Source organism: Dipodomys spectabilis, unplaced genomic scaffold (genome assembly GCF_019054845.1).
Source record: "Dipodomys spectabilis isolate Male_0828 unplaced genomic scaffold, ASM1905484v1 ptg000054l, whole genome shotgun sequence".
Classification (NCBI taxonomy): domain Eukaryota; kingdom Metazoa; phylum Chordata; class Mammalia; order Rodentia; family Heteromyidae; genus Dipodomys; species Dipodomys spectabilis.
This window is the reverse complement of record NW_024870731.1, coordinates 40,314,377-40,338,685: the sequence shown is the minus strand read 5'-3', so window position 1 is coordinate 40,338,685 and position 24,309 is coordinate 40,314,377. Positions and strand designations below refer to the sequence as shown.

The 24,309-nt window shown below is 41.1% G+C and overlaps 1 protein-coding gene and 1 pseudogene across 3 annotated transcripts in view; one reads left to right on the top strand and one right to left on the bottom strand.

Moving 5' to 3' along the window:
• Positions 1–227: 227 nt before the first annotated feature.
• Positions 228–24,309, top strand: part of Rad18 (RAD18 E3 ubiquitin protein ligase) — a 72,388-nt gene continuing 48,306 nt past the window's right edge. For 2 of the 3 annotated variants that reach the window (XM_042679803.1, XM_042679802.1), the window contains exons 1-6: positions 228–311; positions 3,766–3,847; positions 8,175–8,236; positions 9,826–9,896; positions 19,896–20,239; positions 22,026–22,125. In XM_042679803.1, coding sequence (XP_042535737.1) covers positions 261–311; positions 3,766–3,847; positions 8,175–8,236; positions 9,826–9,896; positions 19,896–20,239; positions 22,026–22,125 — 710 coding nt within the window. In that variant the 5' untranslated portion in view covers positions 228–260. The remainder of the gene's footprint in view (positions 312–3,765; positions 3,848–8,174; positions 8,237–9,825; positions 9,897–19,895; positions 20,240–22,025; positions 22,126–24,309) is intronic. The other variant, XM_042679804.1, reaches the window with a different exon arrangement.
• Positions 13,879–14,290, bottom strand: LOC122107937 (annotated as a pseudogene).

Here is a 24,309-nt window from a genome sequence, read left to right as displayed (position 1 = left end):
AAGGAGGGACAGGTAGACCCCTTGAAATAAGGAACAAGGTTTGGATTGGTTTGATTCCCGAAGCTCATTCTTTTTCCGCCAGGAGAGACACTGGCGCATGCGTAGATGCGCTCGCACCTCGTCGGCGCTCCGCCCATGAGAACTACTACTCCCGGCAGGCGCCGCGCTCGCCTCCGGCGCGCCGCGGACTGCTGACGTAGCCCAGTAGCGCGGGGAATTTCGAGCGGTCGTGGAGCGCGGGAGGCGCCTCGGGAGGGACCATGGAGCCCTTGGTGGAGCCTCGGTGGCCTGCGGGCCTGGAGTTCATGAAGGTGCGTGCCTCGGGGTGGCTGGGCGCCTGGGTGTCCGTGGGAAGCCGGGGCTTCGGGGGGCGGGGGTGAAGGACCGGGTGCCGGCCGCCGGCGGCGCTGCCTCCGGGGGCGTCGCTCGGCCCCGGGCCTCAGTTTCCCCCCTGAGAAGTGACGCGGGACAGCCTTGGCCGCCTCCTGGTGAGCTAAGCTGGGATATTTGAGGAAAGCGGGCGTCCCGAGGTTCCGCCCCAGCGGTCGCAGCGTCGCCGGGAAGGCCGGTCATAAACCGTGACAACGGCCGGGGCGCCGGCCCGCCCCGAGCACCCGCGCTCGCCCGGCCGGCGACCCGGGCTCGGGCCGCGGGGCCCCCGCCCTGCGCGGCGGAGCCCCCGCCCTGCGCGGCCCGCGCTCCCCCGGGTCTCCGCCTGGGCCGCTTCCGCGCGGCGCGCCGCGCCGCCTCGCGCCGACCGCGGGACGCAGGCCCCGCCCCCCTTCCCACCCTGGCCCGGCACTCGTCTTGGGGGTAGAGGACGGGTCCGGTCTTGTTCTTGTCTTTCGTTTTGTAGTACTGGCGCAGGAATTTGGAATCAGGGCTCTGTGCTTGCCAGGCAGGCACTCTACCACTCGAGCCATGCCTCCCTGCTCCCAACCCTTTGTGCATAGGTATCTTCGGATTGAGGGTCTTGTTTTACCCCTCACTAGCCTTGATCGTGATCCTTGGACACAGTCCTCTCTTTGCCGGCATGACAGGTGTAATGATGGCTCACTGGCACACCTAGATTATTGGCTGAGATGGGGGTCGTGACCCCCTCCCTCCCTCCTCCTGATCTCTGTCTCTCAATTAGTAGCGATTATAGACCCGAGTCGCCTTGCAAGGTTAGAAGTGTTTTTCTTTCTGCTGTCATCAGGGAAGCTGTTTGGGAAGGTTTCCCCCTTTGTTGGTCCCTACTGGAAGGATTTATGGAAACTGGAGCTTTGATGTGGCCTTGACACCAATCTGCACTGGAGAAGAGCATAGATTTGAGTTCCAGTTGTGCAGGGTTAAACCTCTGCCTCTTGTGAGTGATCTCTGTGAGCCGGGTTTTCCTCCACTGTATTTATATTTTGAGATTTTTGATATTCAACTTCTTGGATTTAGTTAAATCCTTTGGAGCTGCTTAGGCTTTTTCTTCAAGGCTGAGATTTTGAAACTATTTCTCATGTTAGAAAGATTAAACCACATGGTTGTAGCTGCGTATCATTGTGGAATTGTTTTCTGACTTAAAAACATGAACTGAACTAAAACATGAACTGACTAAAAATATGAACATTTTCCTATGGCATTATCCATTCAAAACATTTTAATGGTTATATAATATTTCATATGGACTATTAATGGCATTAGCTTTTTTTTTTTTTTTTTTTGTCAGTCTTGGGGCTTGAACTCTGGGCCAGGGCACTGTCCCTCAACTCTTCAACTCAAGGCTAGTGCTCCACCACTTGAGCCACAGCACCACTTCTGGTTTTCTAGTGGTTTATTGGAGATAAGAGTCTCACGGCCTTTCCTGCCTGGGCTGGCTTTGAACTGCAGTCCTCAGGTATCAGCCTCCTGAGTAGCTAGGATTATAGGCATGAGCCACCACACTCAGCGGCATTAGTCATTTTTTCTTCTATTTTAAAATTTAAGTGATACATTCTATGGTTGAAAGAAAGCATTCAAAATGTCTGTCTCTCTTTCTGTCTCTGTCTCTCTTTCTTTCTCTCAGCCATGCCCCTCATTTGCCCAGTTCCTTGATTGTTAGTAACCATTATTTATTTCTTTGTTTTATCTTTTGGGAATGTCTTTAATATATATTATACAAGTCATATCTATAATCCTAGCTATTGAGGAGATTGGGATCTGAGGATATTGGTTCAAAGTCAGCCAGTCACCCTGGGCAGACAAACCCTGGAGACTCTTACCTCCAATTAACCAGCTAAAGAGCCAGAACTGGAGATGGTAGAGTGCCAGCTCTGAATGGAAAAACCAGTGAGAACATGAGGTGCTAAGTTCAAGGTCCAGTATGGAACACACACACACACACACACACACACACACACACACACGGAGAGTTGTCCACACACACACACACACACACACAGAGCTGTCTCACACACACACACACACACACACGGAGAGTTGTCCACACACACACACACACACACACAGAGCTGTCTCACACACACACACACACACACACACACGGAGAGCTGTCCACACACACACACACACACACACACACACACACACACATACACACACACAGCTGTCTGTGAGGCCCTGAGTTCAGTATATTTGTATACAGTCTTTTTGCAGTACTGAGGATGTAACTTGGGGCCTCACCCCTGCTAGAAGGTTCTTTTCTATTACATTCCAAGATAACATAAACATATGTGACTTTTTCACTTTTCCACTTCTTTACCTCCCATGCTGTCATTGATGCTAGCTACTTCTAGGGTGTCCTCATTTGGCTTACTACCATACTAGGCAGAAAGCACTGGACTGCCAGCGGGAAGACAGGAAGTTTAGCTCTGGCTAGACTCATGCCCAGTATTGTGTGCCTGCTATAGATAGGTATTTGATTAGTTGTTTATTTGAGGTAAGCTGTCACTATGGTGCTCATGCTGGCCTCAAACTCAGGATCTTCCTGCCTCAGTTTTGAGTACTGGGATTATAGGCACAAACTGCCATTCCTGGCTATTTTCTAGTATTTGCATTTAATAGTCCCTGATTTGACCCTGAAGATGAATAGTGACTGACTGCTGATGCCTTTTATGATACGGTGGAGGGTACTAGAATGAGGCCTGGCCCACATGGCATGTGGGAGCAGGGACAGAGTTGCTACAGCCTTATAAAGGGCTAACAGTACTGCCCAGGAATCTGTAGCATCAGCACTACCTGTCCAAACATAAATAAAAAATGGCTCTTAGGAGAGCTGGGTATGCTGAGGCATAACTGAAATCTTTGCTACTTGAGGCAAAGATAGGATGATCTTGCTTTGAGGCTAGCCTGGGCAAAAAGTTACTGAGGCCCACGATAATAAAAATGAATGAATAAATAAATAAAAGCCTGGTGTGATGGCCTGTGTCTTTGGTCACAGCTTCTTGGGAGGTGGAGGTAGGATGGATATCTTTGTGGTCAGTCTGGGAAAAAATGAGGTTCTATCTGAAAAACAAACTAAAAACTAAAAGCAAACCCTGGAGGGTGTGGCTGAAGTGGTAGAACACTTGCCTAGCAAATGTGAGGCCCTGAGTCCAATCCCTAGTGCTAAAGAAAAAAAAAATTATATGGGAAGTTTTTCCAAGATCCCTGTAGTTGTCTGGAGTTAGCTTTCGAGTATATTTGATGAAGTATTACTGAATTTGTCTTTGAGGGGAATAGGGAGAGATTTCTAGGCAGACATTCCAATCTTGATGTCTTCTCATATGTGCATATGTTTTTCTGGTTTTTTTTCAGACAATAGATGATTTGCTTCGATGTGGAATTTGCTTTGAATATTTCAACATTGCCATGATAATTCCTCAATGTTCACACAACTGTAAGTATATTTTGTTTCTGAGAGTAAAAGTGTGAAGTAGTACTAACTTAGCATCAAATATGTGTGTGTATATATCCCCTTCTCTTCTTCCCCACTCCCCTTCTTCCCTCCCTCCTCCCGTCCCCTCCCCCCTTCCTCTCTCCCTCCCCTTTTCTTTCTTTCCTTCCTTCCTTCCTTCCTTCCTTCCTTCCTTCCTTCCTTCCTTCCTTCCTTCCTTCCTTCCTTCCTTCCTTCCTTCCTTCCTTCCTTCCTTTCTTCCTTTCTTTCTTCCTTCCTTCCTTCCTTGCTTGAACTCAGGGCCTGGACAGTATCCCTAACGGTTTTTGCTCAAGGCTAGTCTTTTACCACTTGAGCCACTGCTCCACTTCTGGTTTTTTGGTTGTTAGCTGGGGCTAAGAGCCTTATAACCTTTCCTGCCTGGGCTGGCTTTGAACCTCCATCCTCAGATCTCAGCCTACTGAGTGTCAAGGATTACAGTGTGAACCACTGGCACCCAGCTATGCATATTGTTTTTGCAGCATAGCCAAGTGGAAAATAGTAAGCCCAACTATTGTTAGTCAAAGAGCATCTGAATTTCCCCAGTGACAGAATTATGCTACTACTGAAGACAGTTTTATCACTTAACTGCTGTGTGATACTGGAAAGAATCATTTATTACACTAAGCCTGTCCTCTATATAAGAGGTATTTATGTATTAAATGCTTAGTATATAGCATTTTATTTGTACCTTTTTGTAGTACTGAAGTTTTGAACTGAGGGCCTTGTGTTTGCTAGAGTTCTGCCACTTGAGCTGTGGCCCTAGTTATTTATTGCTTTAGTTATTTTTTTCTCCCTGGATTTGAGTTTTCATCTGGGCTGGTCTTGATCTTACATCCTTCTACCTATGCCTCCTGTATAGCTGGGATTACAGGTGTGGACCACCGTGCATAGATGGATTATGTGTTGAGATTGTGTTTTGCTCAGTCTTTTGCCCAGTCTGGTTTTGAATCTAGATCTTTTGGATCTCTGTCTCCATGGTAGCTAGACATTAGCCACCACACCGAATCTCTAGTTTCTCTATTATTTTTTTGGTGGTACTAGGGGTCGATTCCAGGAAAAGCACTCTACCACTGAGTTATATCCTCAGCCCCAAGTTTGTTAGATTAGTGGTTCTTTGGCTTATATTTTCTCATCCTTTTACCTTTTTTTAATGTGTTATTGGAGCTTGCACTCAGAGCCTTATACTTGCCAGCCACTTAACTCTACTGATGAGCTATACCTCCAGCCATTGTTTGAGATGGTGAATTTTGAGAAAAGGGTTTGGGATTTTGCTCATGTGTACGCTTGGACCGTGATCTTTTTAAGTTTCTCATCCTAGCTGAGATGAGAGGTATGTGCACCATGCCAGCTTCTTTCTTGAGACGGAGTCTTGTGAACTTTTTTGCCTGGGCCCTGGAATCCTATCTCTCCAAATCTCAGCCTTCTGTATAACTGGGATGGCAGGCATGAGCCACCACTACCCATCTGTTGTGTGTATGTGTGGGCCATCCTTGAACCGTGGTCCTCCTGAGTAGCTAGGATTATGTTGTGACTCCTGTTTTGATTGCATGTGCATGAAATGACTTGCCCCATTCCTCTCCTTCCAGTGATTTATTCATGTTTACTTTAAATTGATTTTTTTGGGGGTGGACAGTTTATATTTAGATCTTGCCCTTTGATCTGGCATGACATTTTTACTTGGAATACTTAGATGCACAGTCTAAATATTCTTGGCACTAATACTGAGTCCTGCTGCTGTTGGGTGGCATGTTCACTGTGTGCCTGGTAGAGTCGCTGCTGTACAGTGTTGTGCAAGTCTCTATTTCCTCACTGATCTTTTTCCTTGCTTTTTCTGTTACTGAAAGTTGGGTGTTAAAATCGTACTAATGGTGGTGCTGTCTAGTTTTATTGTGTGCCCTTTAGTTCTGTCATTGCTTTATGTGTCCTGCTGTTCTGATGTTGAGTGCTTATATAATTATCATATCTTCATGTAGAATTTGTTCCTTTATCGTTGTATAATGTCATTCCTTTTTCTTTGCTTTAAGTCTTTTGTGTAAGTGTTGTGACTCCTGTTCTGTTTTGATTGCCTGTGTATCAAATGGCTTGTTCCATTCTCCTCCTTCCAATGATTCTCCAGTAAACAGCATATAGTTAGATTTTAGTGGCTATGTTTGAATGAGAGTGTGAGTTCTGAGGCTTGAGTCCAGGGCCTTTGATTCTTGTACTTTTTTTGTTTGTTTGTTTTTGCTTAAGGCTAGAGCTCTACCACTTGATCCATACCTCTCCTCACAGAGTCTCACAGACTGCCCAGGCTGGCTTTAAGCTGTGATCCTCAGATCTCAGACTCCTGAATAGCTAGGATTACAGGTGTGAGTCACCGGTGCCCGGCCAGTAGTATTATTTTTGTGACACAGAGTACCTCAGAGTTTTAGACAGAGCCAAGTCTCTTGGGATCTGTTTCTTTCTTTTACTCTGGATCAAGTAGAATTGATGGCTTAGAGTCCTAGCTATTTGGTGCTATTCCTTTAACATTTCAGGAGTCATCATTTTAAATTGTACTTCGGTTTTGCTCTGTTTAACTTTTGGAAAAGAATAATGAACATCTATTGTAGATCTTCAGTTCTTGTGGTTTGAGTGATACGCAAGTGAGTTCAGGTCACCAAACCCATGTTTTTGAAGAGTGTTTTTGTGGGGAGAGGGCTTGGTTTGTTCTAGTCCATTACAACAGTACAGGAGAAGCAGTCTGGCAGTGAGTCGGTTGCTGTGCTCAGGTGTCGGGTTTTTGCACTGGTCTGTTTGTTCTAACTAGATAATGGCAGATGCCCAAAATCCATGCTTTCTAGATCACTGGTTCATAAAACCTGTTAAATCACCATTATCATGGAGCTAGCCAACAGCCATCCTTTTCTCCTCTTTTATATAGTTTACTTCACAAAGTTAACCAAGGCTTGTATAGGAGTAAATGGTAATTCTCTGTATCTGCCTATCTGCCTCTTGGGTTTTGGGGCAGCCATTTCTCTGTGATGTTGCTTTTCTTGTGGATCTAAGAAGATCCATATATCCATTTTTTCCATTTGTGCACATTTTCCTTGTTGTTAGGGTAGACTGGCAGCTTCAAGCTCTTTCTGGTGCCTGAATGTTTGCTCCTCATCAGAGCTTTACCCTTGTTATAACCAGTCCCTTCCTTTTCCTCCTGGGTCTTACTGGGCCTGTGGGGCTTGCCTATTTCTGGATTTCTGCACCAGTGAAATTGTACTGTTTCCCTTGCCTCAACAAAAAGGCCAACTAGAAGCTCCTCCAGTCAGCTGAATTTGGTCTACAGTGCTATTCCTTTAGCCACATCTGCCTTTTCTTACTGGGAGTATGTTTTATACCATCTTGAGTGTAGTGAATTTAGTTTATGTTTATTCCTCCTTAAATTGTTAGGACTCATTACCCCGACTGGTAGTGTAATTGTCTCACTCCTGTGAACTGTGTGAAGTAAAGACAGGCCACTCTTTTCTCCATGGTTGCCCCAGCACTCTAGTTAGAAACCACGTGGTGCTGGTTTACCCAGAGTCAGGCTGTGCAAGTCCCTAATTTGATAACCTAGATAATTTATAAGTTTATTTTTGGGTAGACACTAGAGATACCTAGGATATCTTTTTATTATTTATTTATTTTTATTATCTTAAATTATTTTTATTTTTTTTATGTATTTTTTTAATTTTATTTGTGAACATACCGTACAGAGGGGTTACAATTACATGGGCAGGATAATGCAAACATTTCTTACCAAGCATTGCAGCCTCCTCCTTTGTTTACCCTTCACATCCCTTCCCAGCCTCCCCCCTCCCCCCAATCCTCCCCCCCCCATCTTACATTATTTATACAGACTGGGTTTCATTGTTACAGTTTGACACACTCCCTGTGTCACTCTCCTCCTCTCCCCTTTACACCTTCAGAAAATTTCAACAGAATTCCTAGTTCAGGTTTCTCAGTTGCAAACAGTTTGACCATAATACCTTGTATGTTTATTCACTGAGGTCTGTTATGTTTCTTGTGGTTTACAAGTGGATGGTGTTGCTTACATGGTTAGACTGTCTAGGGACTCGTTATATTTGGTACATTTTCCTTTCCTAGAAATGCCTTTTAATTGCCTGTTTAAATGTGCATAGAGTATAAGCACTAGATGTGCATACATCTAAGATTATATGTAACATACCTTAGATGATGGAAATTGTCAAAGCTTAAGCCAGATTTTGTTAAAAGTCAGCTTTCTATATTAATATAGTTGAACTTATTTTGCATTTTATGTGTTTTCTTGCAGATTGTTCTCTCTGTATAAGAAAATTTTTGTCCTACAAAACTCAGTGTCCAACTTGTTGTGTGGTGAGTTTTTTCTTTTTTCTTTTTTAATTTAGAGATTGGAGTAAATATTTCTGCTTCACGTACAGACAAAACTATGAGCAGATGTGTAGTTATTGGATTAAGCCATATATAGAACATTTTCACAAGGATCTCTAAAGTACATGTTAGGAGAACTGAGCTTTGTTCAATTTCTCACTAGAATTTCTAATCTAAATTATGAATTAAAAATTAATTTTATGATGAGAATACTAATTCCTATGGTCTTTGTCTTTTTTTTTTTTTTGTCAGCCGTGGCGCTTGAACTCTGGTCCTGGGTGCTGTCCCTCAGCTCTTCATCTCAAGGCTAGCACTCTACCCCTTGAGCCACAGTGCCACTTCCAGTTTTCGGGTGGTTTATTGGAGATAAAAGTCTCAAGGACTTTCCTGCCAGGCTGGCTTTGAACCCTGATTCTCAGATCTCAGCCTCCTGAGTAGCTAGGATTACAGGTGTGAGCCACTGCTACCTGGCTTTGGTCTTTGTCCTCCTTTTTTTTTCCTTTCCTGCATGCCCTAAGGGCTTGAACTCAGGGCCTAGATGCTCTCTGAGCTTTGGTATTCAAGGCTGGTACTCTACCACTTGAGCCACAGCTCCACTTGCAGCCTTTTAGTGGTGAATTGGAGATGAGATTCCAGTGGACTTTCCTGCTTGGGCTGGCTTTGAACTGGCATCCTCAGATCTCAGTCTCCTGAGTGGCTAAGATTACAGGCATGAACCACTGGTGCCCAGCTTTAATTTTTTTTTTTTATAATTTCTCTTTTAACTGATAATTAGGATTGTTCTTTTGCAAAGGGCAAAGATCCATGGTATTGGGCTTAATCCAATACTAGCCTGGCTAGCTCCTACCTCTTTTCAAACCAGACTCACAACAGCAAATGCTAGCAAACCATGGCTTTAGTCTCTGACACTTCTCATGTTGGAGAACAAGTGGAACCACAGATTGAAGGGGAAAAACATGAGAATAGAGAAAGAAGGAATGGTGAGGCCAATGGAAAGGACACAGGGACTCTTGCAGATTTGGCTAGTTTTTCTCCCTGGTGGGCATATGATGTCAGAATATCATTGGGCCTGCCTGAACCGTTTCCCTATGTGAGAAACATGGCACACTAAGTCCAAGATCTTCCCCAGGGTGTCCCACTGCGTCCACATGACAGTCTCTTCACTGAAGTAGACGCTGTACTGTACTCACTACAGAAGTATTCTTGAAAAGCAGTCTTATTTTAAGTCTGAAACTTATGTTGCTGAGAGGAGCACTTCTCCTTTTTTCAGAAGTAATGTTAGGGAAGGCTGAGTGCTGGCATTTTGGAGAAAGATTCTTGCTCATATTAGGTTTGTCTTAGGACAGAGTCAATAATACATGATTTCAACAGATGCCTTCCAGAGCGTTTATCAGACTTCCCTTAGCAGGTACTGATTTACTGTTAGTATCACATAAATTAACTTTTGCTGACTTTTCCTGGAAGACTGTTAGTGGGGAGATTCTCAGGAGGATGGTCAGACATTTCTGAAAATGAGATTACACAAATTAATTATTGTTTTTGACCTTCTTCCATCTGTTGTTTTTCTTTCCTAGGTGGTCACGGAGCCAGACCTGAAAAACAACCGCATTTTAGACGAACTGGTAAAAAGCATGAGTTTTGCCCGGTATGATTTAATTTTGTGACTAACCCTTAACTACTTGTGTGTGTCCCTCTCCATGCACTTTTGCTCTGGGAATGTGTGGTTGAATATTTTGGAGTAGAAGAAGGAAGTGACATGTTATTCACACATGGGAGTTCTACTGTGTAGTAAGAGGATTTTCTTCCTTTGCAGGAATTGCCCTCTTAGGAAGAATAATTTAAAGTTAAAAATGGTATTGCTTACATAGTTACTGGTTTCCTTGTAGTTTTCCTGCCCAAGCCCTAGAACCAGTCTCTTCCCCAGGGAGCCCTGTTCCTTTAGTAGAAATGGCCTGGCGCTGAGTGTGCTTGTTGCCCCTGGAGAGTTCCTACTTCTGGGTGCTTGCACTTGTCAGAGCTACATGAGGCATGTGTACTTGTTGTAGTGGTTATATGTGAACCTTTAATTATGAATGTGACTTACTCAGCATGTATAAAGGATATGTTCTATTAAACATGCAATTGCTTGTATTTTATAAAACTCAAGATACTCCCCAACTGTCAAATGCAAGAATGAATAAAAATGAATTTAGTCACGCAGAGGGTATATTTTACCGAATAAGATCTTGGGCTTATTCTCAGTTTTAATCATGTAATCAGACTAGGTGTTCATATACTTAAGTCTATGAATTTTTGGCTTATTGGAACATTCTTGGAGGTAATCTACATTACTTCTAAAAATGTGAACAGATTTCTTCTTGCATTTATTTCATATGTACTCATAGGTTTACATCCTGAAAGTGATCAAGATTAGTACTTTAACTCAGCTAACATGACATTCCACACCCTGGCTGGCTGGTTGGCCAGTTTCCTGAAGCAGTGGCATATAAAGATGGCATGCTTTCCCAGATTCAGAAATTGACATTCTCTGATTCCCCTAATTAAAATGCCTATTTTTCTCATTGTTAGTGCTTTACCAGTTAGTTTGTAAAGTCTGTGAGAGAAGGATCATGGTTCTTAGGAGGAGTTTAGGGGCTGTTTCATTTTCTTTGTAGAGACTTCTTTTTTCTTAGCTGGTCTCTACTGAAGTGTGGCAAACTCCCTGCTGGGCGGAAAGAAGCTTTGCAGATAGCAGCTGCTCTTTGTTGAGGAGAAGTGCCAGTGTGTTTAGAGTCACAGACCCTGGGGATTTTATTGTTTTCTTCTCTCTCTTGGACTTCTTGGAATTAGCATCCTGCCTGTCTCTTGGATATTTGTTGTGGGTAGATAATGTTGAAGTACTTCATCTGCAAAATCAGTAGGGATGAAATTCAAGCGAATCAGTGTTACTACTTGTTGGAAGTTGGCTTTGGGATTGATGAGTAAATTTAAGTTTACCAGATTGAAAGATATTTGTATTACTTATTGACTTTGTTTGTTGTTTTTACCATTTGTCATTGCTTATTTATTCTTGGAGTACTGGGGTTTTGAACTCAGGGCCTCAGGCTTGTAGGCATGTGCTCTATCAGTTGAGCCATACTCCCACTGCTTTAGCTATATTTTTGGATAGAGTTTCCTGATGTTTATTTGGGGCCAGCTGGAACCATTAACCTTCCTATCCATGTCTCTTACATAGCTAGGATGTTAGTTGTGAAACTCAAATGTCTGACTTGTTGGTTAAGATAGGATCTTGTCCTACTTTTTGCATGGACTGGCTCTGAATACCAAACCTCCAGATTTTCTTCCTAGTAGTTTGGATTATAGGCATATGCCACCATGCCTGGCTCCTATTGCCATTTTATTTGTCAATCTGGTTTTAAAAAATTCAGTATCCTAAATTGAGTATAAGAAGATACTGGAAATACTTTCATAGATATTCAGATGCAAAGTTGCTGTGCAGCTCTTATGTTTTCTTGTGCTTCTTGCTTTTTATTTAAAAATAACAACAACAAAAAAAACTCAAATGCTCCGCCCTCAGTTTTGATTTAAAATAATGTTCTTAGCTAGATGTGGTGGTACATGCCTATAATCTCAGCACCCAGGAGGTTGAGGCAGAAGGATTCTGAGTTCAAAAAAGAAAAAAGATCCTGAGAACCGATTATATTGAGCAGAAGACTTAAGTAGAATATTTTTGCTTAAATTGAACATCATCTTGCTCTGAGTGAGAAAGAATTATTTCTTTGTTTTGGCATAGCAGCCAGTCTCCATCCGTATCATTGGTTTTATAAATTTCTATGATTTATGTACCATCAGCATGGGAGTTTTCTCTAAATATTTCATGTTTTAAACCTTTGAGATAACAGTTCTATTAGCAGCTCACAGAGGATGTGGAACATAATGAACATAATTTCATCTTTATTTGTGGTGCAGGTGTAGTTTATTGGCTTTGGATTGAGGCAGAACTGGACTCCAGTCTTGATTTTTAAATTATGATATAGTTGTGGTCAGGATTATTTAGTCTTCTGTTTCCTTATCTGATAAAGGTAAAGAGTAACTTGGTAGGATTGTTTTAAGAATTAGAAATTATTTATAGATGTTCAGGGTTGTACCTAGAACAAAGGAATCTTTTTAATATGTTTTTTATTGTAAAAATACTGTACAGAGGGGATACAGTTACATGAGTAAGGTAATAAGTACATTTCCTATCGAGCATTGTTGCCTCTACCTTTGTTTTTCCCCTACCATCCCTTCTCACCTCCTCAAATACTCCCCCTCACCGAAGTAGAATAAAGGAATCTTACAGTAGATTTCTATTGCTGTTATAACTGTATATCTTGGGTGTATTTAGTATTGTGTTGTCATCTTAAACATTGTTATGTAAGAGTTGGTGTTCATTGGGCCTGTGCCTGTTTAAACAACTCTCTTGTTTGTATGCTTGCATGCTTCTAATCTGAAGCAGCACTGCAGAGCTGCACTGCCCTGATTGCATGGATCTAATGACTGACTGCCCATCACTACACAAAAGCCTATTCTGCCTCTTGATTCTTAGTAAAAGTGGTAAAGTTATGTGTGTTACCTGAAATTGGCAAGATTTTTCGATACTTTTTAAGGTCATAGTTACTTATTTGGAGCAAGAAATCCTGTAGAGGAATTCGTTGGGCTACATACAGGTCAGAGTATCTGGAATCTAATCTGAATTTGCTGCCCAACTACCTGGATGCCTTTGATCAAGTCAGTAAAACACTTCAGGATTTTGCTCGTCTGCCTGTGACAAGAGTATATTGATTTGTCTTTTAGGGTCAGGTATGAAAGTCCACCAGATGGGATGGGTGTTAGACATTGCCACTCCGCTTTAATATGAGGACAGTGGAAATGAGGGGAAGATTACCAATTTGGTCTAATCCTAAACATCCATTTGGAAATTCTTATTCTCACCTGGCTCCTTTTGAAGTATATTTAACATCTGAATTATAGTACTCCATCGCATCTTCTCCATGCCAGTCCTCTGGTCCTCATATAATCTTTCTCCTCTTAGAACTTTATGTCCCCTTTTTCTCCCCCTTCTTGCTGGTTCTCAATTGTTGAGACCTGAACGCTGCCTACTGCCAGCTATCTAGGCAAAAGCATAGCTGAGGGGTTTGGGGTTGTTGGTGCTGTTCCTGCGGCTCAAACTCCTGGGGCTGTGTCCTTGAGCTTTGGTGCTCAAGGCTGGCACTCTACCACTTGAGCCACACCTCCACTTCTGGCTATTTGGTGATAAGAGTCTCATAGACTTTCCTTCCTGGCCTGGCTTTGAGCCATGGACTTCAGATCTCTGCCTCCTGAGTAGCTAGGATTACAGGCATGAGCCACCAGCTCCTTTTACTTCTATTTTTAAAAATTAATTTTATTTATTAATTTTTTTCTTTCTTTGGACTTTGTGCTTGTTATTACTTCTAGGTGAAACACCAATTCCTCAGGTGACCACACGTGTTAGTCTCTCACTGTCTTTGGACTCTTCTTTCTTTAGGCTGTCTTCTCTGTGGTCTTCTCTCTTCATACTTGACTCCATTTATTTTATTGTATTTTGGAGTTGGGGGTGACAGTTTGGCTCTTTTTTTTTTTTTTAACAGCTCTGGCAAGTTTTATTAAAGAAAAATTGTTTACTCTTTACTTTTCTCCAGTTTGTTCTGGCATGCTTCTAATGTTATCAGAATCACCTGATCAATGATAGCCAGTGTGCATACTCTGTAGTATTTTCCACATGCTGTACCCAGTTCAATATTATTGCTACTGTAGTGATGGACACCGGTTTTTGCCAACATGGCCTAGTATTCTATTTCAGATTTCCTCAAGGCTGGGCTGTTGTTGGCAACGATGACCAATGTCCCTTTGCCCTGTCTGTTCATCTTCAGTGTTTGCTTGTACCCCAGCACGTACTTAACACTTTTCATAACAAGTTGGAGTCTAGAGTTGATCGACTCCAGGGACTTTTTTGTCTTCTTGTTGGCCACCATCTTCCTGCCTTAGGTGTGGGAGGGCTCCCAATGGAAAGCAGCTGACAAGATGGCCAGGTGGAGAGAAAGGACAGTGTGGCTCTTATGCATGGCTAGGCACGCTTCTATCCTTCTAGCCCATCGCTAGGCACGCTTCTATCCTTCTAGCCCCTTAGCTCCATTTTTTTGATAGCACTTTTCCCATTTTTGTATCTATGCCTAGTTTTCCTTCTCTTTCTGTAGTGTAAGCTTTAAGAGCATAGGCTTTGTTTTGTTCTCTGTCATGTTTCTCTGCCAAGAGTAGTTGGTACTTGGATAAATAAATGGATTTTTGCTTTAGCGTCAGGACTAGTTTTATCCTGGTGGTGCTGATGCTCTCTGGTATGGTCTTTTTTTGGCATCCATTGAAATAAGAGAGACAATTAGAATAAAATTTGTTTGGATTATATAATAGAAGCGAAGATCAATGGTATTGACATTTAGCTGGAAAGGACTGCTCCGTCAGGGTAGGTGTTTCATCTGTAATGGTTTTACCTGTTAGGTGGAAAATGTGTGCTTTCCTTTGTCACAATGAAGTGAAAACTTTTCCAGAAACTTCTTTGTCTCAGATTCAGATGTTGAAGCAAAGGAGATGATGAGTAACATGGTTCTGCATTTACATTTTCTCTATTTTTTTTTTCCCTCTCTGAGATGATGATGCTTAACTTTTTCTTTTAGCTTTCATGTAGATTTTTATTTATTTTTCTTGGTAGGGGACATAATTTTTAATGGGTTATTAGTTTTTTACAAATGCACTGAAGGATCATGTGATGCATTAGATGGGACCCTAGGTCACAAGTCAGCACACTCCTTTGCAACAAGCCCTGTGATGGCAGAACTTTCCATCTTGTTTTTATTGTTTATTATGACCCCTGCATTATCTTCAAAATAAAGAAACACACAATTGTTTCTCCTGTATGACTTTTGTCGTTGAAGTACCTTCTTCCTTAACTCTAGTTTGTATTTCTTTCTTTCTTTCTTTTTTTTTTTGGTTGGTCATGGGATCGTATCTCTGGGCCTGGGCGCTGTCCCTCAGCTCTTCCGCTCAAGGCTTGCGCTCTAATACTTGAGCCACAGCGCCACTTCCAGCTTTTTCTGCTTATATGGTGCTGAGGAATCGAACCCAGGGCCTCATGCATTCAAGGCAAGCATTCAACCACTGAGCCACCTTCCCAGCCCCTAGTTTGTATTTCTTTACTGTAGCCCTCACCCTGTTGTTACTTGCATCAGCAGCAGGAGGTTATAATATGAAGGACATCTTGATATAAATAGAATTTTTGGAGATTGGAGTCATGGCTCAGTTGGTAGAATGCTAGCCAATGAGCAAAAGCATCAGGTATTGCATTAGAGTCCTGGTTTCAGACTAAAAAAAAGTGTTTTTTTATGAGTTGTCATAAAACTGAAGCAGAATAAAGCAATTGCTGCTTTGTCTCTTTTTTTATACCATTTCCTATTGAGTGAAGCAAGTAGCCCGTAGGTGGCATGAGTACTAAAGAGTTTACTGTATTGTCTTCAGGCCAACAGATCACTATGGTAAACATTTGATCTCTTTCTTTAGCTGTCTCAACTTTAGGCATAAATATATGGGTCATTTTTCCTGTTTTCTTATCAATAGTTATTTGGGTTGTTTCCCATTGTGAATTCAGCTCCTGTGAATGTTCTTATGCATATCTTTTGGCATATATTTCTCGTAGCATGTATCTAGAAGTGTGATTCCATTTATTTGTTTTGTATCTTCAAAACTGGTTTCTAAATGATTGAATTTAGTTATATTCTCACTAGCAAAATGAGAGTTCCATCGGCTTCATATTCTTTACAGCATTTAATATTCTCAGTCTTTTTAACTTATTTGAGAGTTTGCTATTCATTCCCTAAGTGTGTGTGTGTGTGTGTGTATGTGTGAATACTGGGCTTGAATTCAGGACTAGATGTGCTGTCCCTTAGCTTTTTTGTTCAAGACTAACACTTGAGCCACAGCTCTTTCTTCTGGCTTTTTGCTGGTTATTTGGGGATGAGAATCTCATGGACTTTCCTGCCCAGGCTGGCTTTAAGCTCTGATCCTCAGATCTTGGTCTCCTGAGTAGCTAAGATTATAGGCATGAGCCATTGGTGCTTAGCTTCATTTCCAGACCTTTTAAGTTAGAAGCTTAGAATACTGATTTTCAACTTGCCTATTAATTTATTAAAAATTTTCCTGTGAATACTATTTTAGAAAACCATCATACTATTACTAGACTTTTTTTTTTTTTTTTTTTTTTTGCCAGTCCTGGGGCTTGAACTCAGAGCCTGGGCGCTGCCCCTGAGCTTCTTTTGCTCAAGGCTAGCACTCTGCCAATTGAGCCACAGCACCACTTAGGGCTTTTTCTCTTTATGTGGTACTGAGGAATCGAACCCGGGGCTTCATGCATGCTAGGCAACCCTCTACCACTGAGCCACCTTCCCATCCCGTAGACTTTTTTTAATTTTCCCTGGATTTGATTATGTTATTTAGAATTGTGGTGTTTAATTTCTCAGCTTTGGAGAGTTTCTGGTTATCTTTTTTTCTCAGTGAATTTTTTGTGAATTATACAGTGGAAGTAGCTAAGGCTTGATTTTTTTTTTTCTCCCCTATTAGTTTTAGAAGGTTCTTGGTTGGCCATTGATTTTTCTAATATTGCTTATTTTCCATTTTTTCTTGGAATTCTAAGTATCCTCTGTAATACTTTTTTCTTTCATTCCTCTATCTTTTATCTCTGTGTACTTTAGTTGATGATGATGATGATGATGATTTTTTGTTAGTCATGGAGCTTGAACTGGGCTTGGGCGCTGTTCCTCAGCTCTTCAGCTCAAGGCAAGCGTTCTACCACTTGAGCCCCATGCCACTTCTGGTTTTCTAGTGGCTTATTGGAGATAAGAGTTTCACAGCTTTTCCTGCCCAGGCTGGCTTTGAGCCTCGATCCTAAGATCTCAGCCTCCTGAGTAGCTATTGTGAGCCACTGACGCCCGTCTAGTTGATTATTTTCTGTTGACTTACCTTCAGTTTTCCTAATACTGTCTTCTGCTGTCTGCTGTTATAGTTACCCAGTGTAGATATGGTATTTTCACTTGTAGAATATTCACTAATTTTTAAAAAAGGATTTTAGCTCTTAAGATACCTTTTTTTTTACCCATTTAGGTTTTATTTTCTTTCTTCCTTCATTCCTTCCTTCCTTCCTTTTTTTCTTTTTTTCTTCCTTCCTTCCTTCCTTCCTTCCTTCTTTCTTTCTTTCTTTCTTTCTTTCTTTCTTTCTTTCTTTCTTTCTTTCTTTCTTTCTTTCTTTCTTTCTTTCTTTCTTTCTTTCTTTCTTTCTTCTCTTCCTTCTCCTCTTCTTCTTCTTCCTCCTCCTCCTCCTCCTCCTCCTTCTTCTTCTTCCTTCTTTTTCCTCGTCCTCCTTCCTCCTCGTCCTCCTCGTCCTCCTCCTTCTTCTCCTTCTTCTTTCTTCTTTCTTTTTCCTCCTCCTCCTCCTCGTCGTCGTCCTCCTCCTTCTTCTTCTTCTTCTTTCTTCTTTCTTCTCCTTCCTTCTTTTCTTCTTTCTTCTTCCTCCTCCTCCGCCTTCTTCCTCCTCCTCCTCCCTCCTCCTCCTCCTCCTCCTTCTTCTTCTTTCTTCCTCCTCCTCTTCTTCCTCCTCCTCCTCCTCCTCCTTCTTTCTTCTTTCTTCTTTCCTCTTCTTCCTCCTCTTCCTCCTCCTCCTCCTTCTTCCTCCTCCTCCTCCCTCCTCCTCCTCCTCCTCCTTCTTCTTCTTTCTTCCTCCTCCTTCTTTCTTCTTTCTTCTTTCCTCTTCTTCCTCCTCCTCCTCCTTCTTCCTCCTCCTCCTCCTTCCTCCTCCTCCTCCTCCTCCTCCTTCTTCTTTCTTCTTCCTCCTCTTCTTCCTCCTCCTCCTCCTCCTCCTTCTTTCTTCTTTCTTCTTTCCTCTTCTTCCTCCTCCTCCTCCTCCTTCTTCTTTCTTCTTCCTCCTTCTTCTTCCTCCTCTCCTCCTCCTCCTCCTCCTCTCTTCTTCTTCTTTTGTTTCAGTCATGGGGCTTGAGCTTGGGGCCTGGGCACTATCCCTGAATTCTTGCTCATGGCTAACACTCTACCACTTTGAGCTACAGCACCACTTCTGGTTTTCTGGGGGTTAATTGGAGGTAAGAGTCTCACAGACTTTCCTGCACAGTCTGGCTTTGAAGCATGAGTCTCAGATCTCAGCTTCCGAGTAGCTAGGATAACAGGTGTGATGAGCCACCAGTGCCTGGCCTCTACTTAGGTTTCATCAGCGTCCTGTTACAGTTCTTTCAAAGGTCCTATCTACTAGCGCCACTGTGGAATAAACTCTGTTTTGTTTATGTCTAATACTTTATGTCTTGATTAGTGGCTGTTTTTTCTTCTTTGCATGTCTAGTGATTTTTAAATGTGTGGTGAACATTGTGGACAAAATATTGTAGAAGCTAGAAACTTATTCCCCGGGAAGATGATACTGAATTTTGTTTTGACAGGCAATTACCTTACCAGCTCTTCACCTTTTTCTGCCAAAGCCTGGTATAATGTTTAAATAGTTTGAGTCTATTTTACTTTTTCTATGTGTATGTACAGTGTGGTCCTTTCTTCTCAGATGGCTTTGTGCTATCTCACCTGAATATCTATAGTTGGTTTCAGTCTCCACTGCGGCTGGGCTCAAGCCCTGGCAGCTTTCGACTACTGATCAGTTTCCCACAGCTGCTTTTTAGCACATCTTCTGCACTGTTGTTTTTTCCTGAGGAGTCTGCAGATGATGGCAAATAGATGAGAATTTCTAAACAGCCTACTGGGGTTTCTTTGTGGCCAACACATGTCAAGTGCTCTGTACCCCCAGTCCTAGACGTCTTTGCCCAGAACTCTGCTCTGTTTTTTTCCTAGTCAGTGAAATCAGGTTTCCCCTTTGTCAATTCAATATGCAAATCCCAGAACAAATCTTGGGGGAGTATTGAATCATTTCCTATGTCTTTTTTCTCTCAGGGAATCAAAAGTTTTGTGTTGATTACAATCCAGTGCCTCCAAACAATTTTTATGTTTTTATTCAGATTTTGAAGTTCTTTACAATTGCTATCTATTTGTTTGTTTATCTATCTGTTCATCCATCTATTTTTTTTTTTTTAATTGCAATACTGGGATTGAGCCCAAGGCTTCATGGATGCTAGGCAAGATTCAAGCTATACCCTCAGCTTTTTTTTTTTTTTTTAAATAGAGTCATGCTAACTTTTTTAGGTCTGGCTTGGAACTCTTGCTCTTCTTCCTTTTCTCCTATATAGCTAAGATTACAGGCACAATCTACCACTACAGCCCCTGTTTTCTTTTACACACATAGTAATTATCTTTTAAGTTAGATTTATTGTTTTGTGTTTACTTTGACAAGAAACATATTGGTATGGTGGTTGTGATTTGGATATAAGTATATTTCAGAGAAACAAGTCTTAATTGTGAAAACAGCACATATCATTCAATTTTTCATATATAATTTGATATCTTAATTATCTGTTGTGATTTTTTTTGTGTGTGTGTGTATGTTTCAAGGAATCGTCAATAATTTGATATCTTAATTATCTGTTGTGATTTTTTTTGTGTGTGTGTATGTTTCAAGGAATCGTCTATTGCGGTTTACTTTAGAGTCACCACCTCTATCTCCTGCTTCCTCTTCTTCTTCTTCGAAGAAGCTTGCTATCAAAGTATCTACTCCTGGGGTCTTCCGACATCCTACAAAGCAAGGAAGCAGACTAATGGACAATTTCTTGACCAGAGAAATTGGAGATTCTCCATCAGAGTTGTCAATAAAAGAAAATGACAGACAATTTAGCCCTCAAAAAGAGACAAGCCTTTCTACTGAGACCAAAAAGACAGGCTTTGTAGAAGAGGTGGCACCTGGTTCCTCAGATGTTAATGGTCCAGTGACACCCTCTACATCTGCTTTGAAGCAAGATACTAAAGGTAGGAAACTATTTTCCTATGTGCATTTTCACACTTAGGGAAAATCTTGTCATATGACATAAGAATAAACTGTCAGCAGTTTTTGAGAAGTTGTGCTGTATTGGGTAATGAACTTCCACTTTAGCCACACCTGCAACCCATACACCTTTTTTTTTTTTTTTTTGCCAGTTCTGCGGCTTTGAACTCAGGGCCTGGGGCCTGTCCTTGAGCTTCTTTTGCTCAAAGCTAGCACTCTACCACTTCTGGCTTTTTCTGTGTATGTGGTACTGAGGAATGGAACCTAGGGCTTCATGCATGCTAGGCAGGCACTCTACCACTGAGCCACATTCCCAGCCCAGCCAGACATAATTTTTGAGGGGGTAGAAACAGATAAACTTCAATTTGCAATTTCAAAGATTGATGTAGTCGTCGGGGATTAGAGGATTATTTGATCTCTTTCCTCCATGGAGAGAAATTGGAGATGATTCTCCAGACCGAGCAGTTTCATTAGCTCATGGTTCAGGTGTGGTGTGGCTTTCTAGTTTTCACTTGTAAATGCCTCATCTTCCCTCACCCAGCATGTCCACTCCATTGTAATCTAAAACAGCACTTTTTTTTTTTTATAATTAAATCACTACTTGAATTCCACATGCTCTTCTGCATGGCATTTTAAAGGTTTTGACATTAACCTCTCGGCTAGCTGTCCAACTTGTTTCTTAACTCCACCTGTACCCTAATAAGCCCTTCACACTGTATCTGGCTCGCTACCTATTTTAGTAAGTGAAGGTTGACTGGAACATAGCCACACCCACTGTATATGGTTTAGATTTCTTTCCAGATGCAGTGGCACAGATCCCAAGTGGTGATTATGGTGTAACCAGTGACCTGGGAAGCCTAAATTCTTTGCTACTTTGTCCTTTATTAAGATCGTTTGACTTTAGTAAACCTATCCAACCCACAGTGCAAGGCTGCTAGTGTTTATTAAAACTTAGATGGATTGCACTTTGCTTATTGGTACTTCAGTGTTTGTATTTCTTGCACATGTAAGTTTCACTTATATTCCTACCAGTCTCATCCTTTTTCACCAACTGACAGTTCTTGTAGTGTATTTAGTTTGATACTTAACATCCCCCACCCCCGTTTAACCCCTCCCCCCAATAAAGTGTTACATGAACCATAACATATAAAACAGAACTGGCAGTGTTAGGTTAAAAGTAGGGATAGAGGACCTAAAGATTGTATTGCTCTACTGTACCCCTCTCCTTCCCATCTTGACAACTGCCTTTTTTGTCCTTGATGGTCTCTGGGCCCTGAGATACCTCCCCAGTCCCCTGTAGCTCTGTGAAGCAGCAACTTCAGTAAGGTATACCTGATCTGGTCTGGCAGTGGTATAGCCTGAACAGCTAGATAAGCACCTTTATTAGCTGTTCAGTTTTGTCAATGATTATAGTTTTGTTCCAAAGTTATGCTTACTTGTATGCTAAAGGGGTATTGCTCCTAAAGTTTGGAAAAATTTAATGTTAGTTTTATGGTTTGGTCATACCCTGGTAGAAAAGATTTAACCAAAGCAGTCTCTAAGTATAGGATTCTCATTATATGATTTCCCACAATTCAGTTCTTTCTCAAATGCTTGTATGCTTGCCCCCACTGCCCTTATGGGTGGTTCTTTTCTCTTCTGCTTTCCTAAGTGAATGTGAAGTTGGGATCTGTATGTATTCTTACTGTTCAAAGATGCCAGCTTATATTAATTATGATTATTCTTTCTACAGATAATAAAGTCTCTGTTTTTCTTTTTTAAAAAATATAGTGGATTGTCCTGTTTGTGGGGTTAACATTTCAGAAAACCACATTAATAAGCACTTAGACACCTGTTTATCACGTGAAGAGAAGAAGGAAAGCCTCAGAAGGTAAGAGAGTGGCATAACAATTGAGCTACTTGAGCTAGGTGCCTCTCTTGCTTTATAAACTTCAAAAAAAAAATCAGGCTTCATCTTATCCAGGTGACTAGTTGTCATATTCCCTCTCTCACATGCTTTTCCCTTCAGTTCTGCTGTTCACCTCTGCCTCCTCCTCTTCTAACTTTTCCCTCAAATTTGTACTCTGCCACATCTAATAACATGATTAAATAATTACACCACTAGCATTTCACTTAATATGAAATTAGAGATTTAGAATTCAGTTTTTTTTTTAAGTTTCTAATTTTAGCCTTTTAGAACTACCATAAAATGTTTTGGTCAAAGAAAGAAAGGCCAGACTATAAATATAAAATCTACAAGATCTTTCTTTAGTTTTTAGGATACTCAGTCACTTAAAAATATTGAATAATACATTTCAAAGTCTAATACTTTCAACATTTTTAAAAATTATATTTTATGTTTAAGTGGTTATGCAAAAAAGTTACCATTCAACAAATCAGTTTATAAATATAATGTATCTGATCAATGCCATCCCTTTCATCCTTCTCCCCCCTCCCTATAAATGTTTTTTATTTCAGTCAAGGCTGGCACTCTATTTATTGAGCCATATCTATACTTCCTATAAGTGTCTTTTGATGATTAAAGATTAAAAAAAGTCACTTCATGTTTATGAGTAAATTTGGAGTGGATACAGATTTCAGGTGACAGACTAATATTTTAATTTATATAGGCTGGCATATAAAATACATGGATACTTTGTTAATTTGCAAAAGAGGTCATCCTTGACTCCAGACTTAAAACAATCTTGTTTGCATAGCATTGATCAGAACAAAATTTAGATGTGTAGATTACTCAGGGAATTTGGATAGTTCCAAGGATTATTTCTTGAAAGACAGAACAGGATGACTTACTTGCTTTTCCCTTTGTAAGTGCTTCTCCCCAGAGGATGAGGTAGAAGTCAAGCTGAGGGTTTGCTCTGGAGAGTAAGGTGTCAGCACTGATAATCTTGCTTGGACTTCTTTCTTTGTGTGTTTTTCACATTTCTTCCAGTGTATTTAGCTCTCAGTGTATCCAGAGTCATAGATGTTCGTGTGTGATTAAGTTCATGTTCCAGTCGAGGTTCCAAATACAGTTCTGATACTTGGGTCCTGCCAGTCGGTCACAGTGTGCTTGACAGTGTGTACTCTATCACCCTTAGTGTCCTGAAGGTATTGAGAAGTCCTCCACAAAAGAGCATTGCTGAATCTCCTTTAATCCAATAATTCCTAAGTTTATTTGATTCCAAATCTTTTTGTCCTCATAACTCCTTTCTTACTAGCTTGGTCAAACATACTTGGGAGAACCCTGACCCACATGTCAACTTAATATACTTGGCTTGGGGTCTGGTCATACAGTGTCTCTATCTATTTTTCATTCTCCTCCACATCCCCCTTACTGATAGGTCATTCCCTAGATGTGGATGGCAACCTACAACCATTGTGTGTAGGATCACCTCACAGTGGATTCAAAACGATCTCCTTGATCTGAGCCCACTTTATATACTACACAGTTTCACCGAATCATGCACCAGAAGATCAATGTTATTTTCATGTCCGGGAATGCAGTTATCTGGCATTACATTTTCAAATTTCTGATAGAAATTGTTGATCTCTGGTAGTGCATTTCATTGTAAATGCAGTGAATATTGCAGTTTTTATTAGATTTTTTCACAGTTACAAATTTAATCATCTATCCTTGATAAAGAAAATGTTTTAGATAGAGACTTAATGAATTGCTTTTCCCTTTGTGGTTATTGTAAATGCCTGTAAAATGATTCAGGTGTTGCTCCCTGCTGTGATTTTATTTTGTCATAATTTTGTCAATCTTGTAGTGTCTGATTGGCTGTCATTATAAGAAGGAATGAGTTTCAGAAAAATAGACTCTTGAAGTTTACAGGTCCTTTTACAGTGGAGTCCTTTTCTGGCTTTTAGACTTTCCTAATAAAACATGAAATAATTTATTCATGAAACACTACTGGTGCTAATAGAGATATATTTGGTTGTTTTGTCTTTACTCGATGATAGTATTTCTCTAAGTCTGACCTTTGGATCATTGCATCCTATTTATCCTGGGGATCCCCGTTAAAAACAGATTTTAGGTCTTTTTTTTTAGTCTTGAATCATAATGGGAGGCACA